Source organism: Oryzias melastigma, linkage group LG12 (assembly GCF_002922805.2).
Source record: "Oryzias melastigma strain HK-1 linkage group LG12, ASM292280v2, whole genome shotgun sequence".
NCBI lineage: Eukaryota > Metazoa > Chordata > Actinopteri > Beloniformes > Adrianichthyidae > Oryzias > Oryzias melastigma.
The window spans coordinates 27,143,919-27,149,370 of record NC_050523.1 but is presented as its reverse complement, the minus strand read 5'-3'; the positions used below and the strand labels follow the sequence as shown (position 1 = coordinate 27,149,370).

The 5,452-nt window shown below is 42.6% G+C and overlaps 1 protein-coding gene across 1 annotated transcript; it reads left to right on the top strand.

The window, feature by feature from the left end:
- Positions 1–12: 12 nt before the first annotated feature.
- On the top strand, positions 13–4,978 carry spra (sepiapterin reductase a). The gene is made up of 3 exons (XM_024263237.2): positions 13–632; positions 1,009–1,299; positions 4,684–4,978. Exons 1-3 carry the CDS (start codon positions 317–319, stop codon positions 4,872–4,874), a joined length of 798 nt encoding a protein of 265 aa, XP_024119005.1. The 5' UTR covers positions 13–316; the 3' UTR covers positions 4,875–4,978.
- The last annotated feature ends 474 nt before the right edge of the window (positions 4,979–5,452 follow it).

Below are 5,452 nucleotides of genomic sequence, written 5' to 3'. Positions count from 1 at the left end.
ACTGAGTAGGCAGTTTTTTTTTTTTTGTAGAAGTCTATGGAATTTGCCTTTTCCTGTTTGGAACGGGTGGGGGTGTCACTCAGTCCAGTTCTCATGTAGAATCACTGCCATAAGCCCGCGTGCTCCGGTTCGCCGCCTCGGTCCGGCCCCTCTTTCCATTGGCCTGTCCCGCCCCAGCTGCCAGCTTTGCTTTAAAGCCGGGAGATGGCGGTAGGGCACGAGGCGGAGCGGCGCGCGCTGCCAAACTCCCGCAGAGGAAGCCTCGCGCGGAAACCCCACGCGCCTCCCACAGCCCGCTCCACAGCCTCTCTGCGCCATGCCGCCTTCATCCGACCTCGGCCGGGCGCTCTGCATCATCACCGGCGCCTCCAGGGGCTTCGGCCGCGCCGTAGCCAGGGACTTGTCCCGGTTGGTGCAGCCCGGCTCCGTGCTCGTGCTCGCGGCCCGCTCCGGGGACGAGCTGCGGGCTCTGCAGGCGGAGCTGACCGCCTCAGAGGCGGGCAGAGCCGGCCTGAAGGTACAGGTGGCGGTGGCGGACGTGGGCCGGACGGAGGGCCTGGAGACCATCATCAGGACCTCTGTTGAGGCTTTCTCTGAAGACATGGACCGAGTCATCCTGGTCAACAACGCTGGTGAGAATCTGTCAGAGCCGATGACAGTGGCATCAGTTTAAGATTTACTCACAAAAATGGATTTATTGTCTGGAACCAGTGTTGTCATGCATGCTCTTTACTCAGCAGTTCATCATTTAGCAACACTTCCTGTGAAAGTTATTGAGCGTGAAACTCATTTTACTGTTTATTTTATCTTCAAACAAACTTCTACAACAGAATATTTCTGCAGCTTTATCTGACAAAGTCATTCAAATCAGTAAAAGGTTCATTCATCCAGGTGGCCTTGTCTTGAAGATGAGTCAACCGGACTTGATTGAACTCTAAGACAAGCATGTTGGAGCTCTGATGGAGCAGTCTCAGGTGAAAAGGTGCTGACTGTCCTCTCCACCCGCAGCCTCTCTGGGTGACGTGTCCCGCTTCACCCGCAGCTTCACCGACATGGCCGAGGTGGACTCCTACCTGTCCCTGAACGTCAGCTCCTCGCTGTGCCTCACTGCCAGGGTGCTGCAGGCCCTGCCCGGGCGCGGGGGCCTCAAGCACACCGTGGTCAACGTGACGTCCCTGTGCGCCCTGCAGCCTTTCAGCTCCTGGGTGCTGTACTGCACGGGCAAAGCCGCCCGCGAGATGATGTTCAGGGTGCTGGCTGAGGAGGAGCCAGAGCTGCGAGTACTCAACTACTCCCCTGGTGAGGAAGACCACAGCGAAGAACCACCATGACGGTCGATCAGAGCAGGGCTGCCACAAACGATTATTTTATTTATTTTTTCTGATTAGTCGACTAATCGGGTGATGCGCAAATTCATTGTAAAGCACACATCTTAACCATAATTAGCTTTAAATTAACTACAAATAAAGGCAATTACGATGATAGTTATTAAGCTTTTAATGAATTGTGGAGCTTCTGTCCTTCTGGTATTAAAACAAGACTAAACTAGAAAAGTTGCATTACCTGCGATAATGCTTTTTCCTAAGTGTAGTTCCTGAAGATGATGATTTTCTATTTTACTCATTATTTCAAAAACTATAAAGTTTATAAATTCCAAGAATACCAGCAGTAATGTCCGGAGGGAGCTGTTTGATACAAAGGCCCAATTGGAATTCTTCCCTTCTCCCTTCCCCTTAATTTGAAGTGGCAATTGAAGTCAAACTCGTGTCCCGGATTGTTTTTTACGTTTCACACTCCAAACGGAGGAATCCAAAGTCCACCATCGTGGATGAGCTCTGAACCACAGAAGTTTACGTTTAAATGTAAGTTATGGCTTTATGTTGTAGCAGTGTTAAAGTTATAAAACCGCTGTTGTTATGTATATTCAAGTGCTGGAAGCTACGCGCTAATGTTAGCAAACCGGCGACTATTGATGATGCCATCGGAGGAAAGTCACGTCACGTCCATTTTTTCATCACCCTCTGTTCGGAGCAAGCCCGGAGGGATAAACGAAGGGGAAGGGCTAAAGGGAGAAGGGAAGAATTCGGATAGAGCCCAAGATTGCTGAAATCTCTGAAAGTGTGATCAGTTTTTACGTGCCGAAAAACGAACTGAAAGGAGCAGGAGAATCACAATCAGATGAGGTCGGCATCTGAAACTAGGAACTATTTTTCACAAAAGATAAAGTTTTGATCTCAATGACTCAAATGTAACAAAAGTACATTTTTTGGTGCTGAAACCTCATAGCTTTGCTACACTCTGACTCCATATAATACAAAGTAACGACTAATCGACTATTAAATTAGTCGTCGACTAGTTGACTAATCGTGGCAGCTCTAGATCATGGAGGACTTACCTGCATCTGAAGTTCATTGAATGTTCGGAGCTAAAATCTTCCATTAGGGCTGTAAGAAATAATCCATACAGTGAAATATAAAATAGCAAAAATTAATTTGGCGATACTTGTATCAATTTAAATGCTGCTTATACGATATTTAATCGATTATTCATAAGCAAACATCTAGTTCATTGACCGTAGTTGGCAGCACGCCACATCTAGACTCTCTGAACAAGGAGATCTCACGAGAACCAGCTTGTGAGATGTTTATTCAGCCATGGTTTCATGGTTGTAACAAATCTCAATGAGACATGAACAACGTAGTTGTAACTTGGGATAGGTCAGGGGTCTGCAACCTGCGGCCCCAGAGCCACGTCTGGCTCTTCTGTCATTGTGGCTCTATGGTTAAAGAAAAATACAAAGCTTTTAGTTCAAAAAAGTAACTGTAAAGTTTTAAAAAAAAGTTAAATAAGTTATCACTTTTTAAAGCCTCCAAAGCACTGTGGCCATAGTGGTTCGAAAATCGAGAACTAAACATTTTGACAAATTCCAGTGCTTTTAGTCTACAGTTCAAAAAATACAGTTAATAAGCTCCATTTTAATTTTTGAAAGCTAGTTTTATGAATTTCTGGCTAAGAAGCAACAGAAATGTTTAATTTTTTTTATATATTGCTGACATTACACTACCTACCACTAGATTTACTTCATTGAGATGAAGCTATGTGACACAGGAAGTCTTTTATTTTGAAAGGAAGTCTTGTGAACCTCTGTTTAAAGTTATAAACTGTTTCATATTTGGGGAAAAAATCAATTTCCTCTTTTATTTTTTCCAAAAAAATAATAGTTAATTTATATTTCTGATAAAAATAACAGAAACATAAATTCAAAGTCTTACTTTTCTAAAGGATTTGTGGCTCTTACTGAGTTGCAGTCAGTGGGAAATCGACCAAAATGGCTCATTAAGTGTTAAAGGTTGCAGACCTTATGAGTACTGAAATAAGTACTGAATCTTGGATCAGAGTGACATAAATGTTGCTCTGAAAAAAGACCGTCGTCACAGTGATTAGTGGTGAAATCTATGTTTACTTCTGCGTGTTTAAAACCACATGCAGATACAGAGCAGTAGGGCTGCCACAAACGATTATTTTAATAGTCGACTAATCACCGATTATTTTTTCCGATTAGTCGACTAATCGGGTCATGCACAAAGTTGATGTAAAACACAAATCTTAACCATCATTCACTTTAAACTAACTAAAAACTATATATACATATATATATATATATATATATATATATATATATATTCACACTAGCATCATTATAGATGAAATGTAAGCTGAATTTGGCTGCAAAAGATGCTAGTGACGATGGCTGAAGATGCGGATAGCCAACTAAAATATTAGTTAAAGGCCAAATTAGCCTAAAAAAAGCCTAAGTTAGCAAAGACGGCTAGCATGTAGCTGAAATAAAAACTCCAAAATAGCCTAAAAAAACCTTAATAAATGCCAAAATAGTCCAATAAGCTAGCATAACACCATTATAACTTTCAACTTTACTACACTGACTCCATTTAATATAAAGTAACGACTAATCGACTATTAAATTAGTCGTCGACTATTTTAATAGTCGATTAGTCGTCGATTAGTCGACTAATCGTGGCAGCCCTACAGAGCAGCAGTGCAGACTGTCATGGAGATAAGGAATCTCAGCCACATTCAAGCGCTCACCTTCATCCTGTCTCGCCGCTTCATCACACTTTAATGTTTCTGGGGGAATTTTTATTTTTTTAATCATTTTGAAGCACCTATGCAGGCACCTGAACCTTTTTAAATGTTCCCGTTTGGCAACAGTTAGCAATGCTGTAAATGAAGCGGCTGCAGGACAGCTGCTGCTCCTCACTGGGAGATCTGAACCCAGACACGGAGACATATACCGATGTACCGATTCAGCTCTTCAAAATAAATACATCTCTCAGTATCCTCGTCCTCCGTGACAACTTTGAGAAAGGTTTTTGACGGATGCTCCTCCCACACGCGGACACAATTTAATCTACTGTAAAAAAAAAACTGCAACCTGTGTTAGATGTTGACTCCAGCTAATGTCAATAATATTAAACAGCAATAGTCCAAATCTTTGTTTTCAGGCTGTCTTTTGTTATGATTTAATATAAATGTAATCACATGGAGACAGAATTAGGAATTCTCTAGTAAATCTATCAATTTTTTCTCAGCGTGTTTGAAGTTTACAGTTAGATGACAACAGGATCTGACTGGATCGCCTCTTTGTGTTTGTGGTTCAATCAGGACCCCTGGACACTGAAATGCAGCAGGAGGCCCGGTCCAGGACAGCCGACCCCGACGTGAAGATGTCCTTCTCAAAGATGAAGACCCGTGGCCAGCTGCTCACCTGTGAGGAGTCCTGCGCCAAGCTGATGAAGGTGCTCCTGGAGGACAGCTTCAGCTCGGGCGCTCACATCGACGTGTACGACGTGTAACATCACACGCATGGAGAGGGGGACGGTTCTGGACTCAGAACTCATTTTTTTCTGTCAGGCTGTCATGTTTCTGTGCAGTTCTTAAAGTTTAAAACCAAATGTATCTACTGCCTAAATCAGGGGTGTCAAACTCAATCCCACAGGGGCCCAAAATCCATTACACACCTTAGATCATGGGCCAAACAGGATAAACATTTAATGAACACTAAAACTACATTTTTAGAACTTTAACTTTTTAACATAATCATGAACTAGATGTATAGCATTACCTGTGATAATGCTAGTGTGAATGCTGTAAGATGAATTTGGACAATGAAGATGCTGAAATTGATAGCTAAAAACACTGAAGCTGATAGGTAAAAACGCTGAAGCTGATAGGTAAAATATTAGCTAAATGCCAAATTCGCCTAAAAAAACTTCTAACGTGTATAACGTGTAAAAAACGGCTAACGTGTAGCTGAAAAAAAGCTCATCTTCAGAATGGCCTAGAAAACTGGGAAAAAAAGCCTATAGCCAAAACAGCTAGCATGTAGTTACAATTTTTTTTAGCAGAAACTCTTAAATAGCCTAGAAAACTA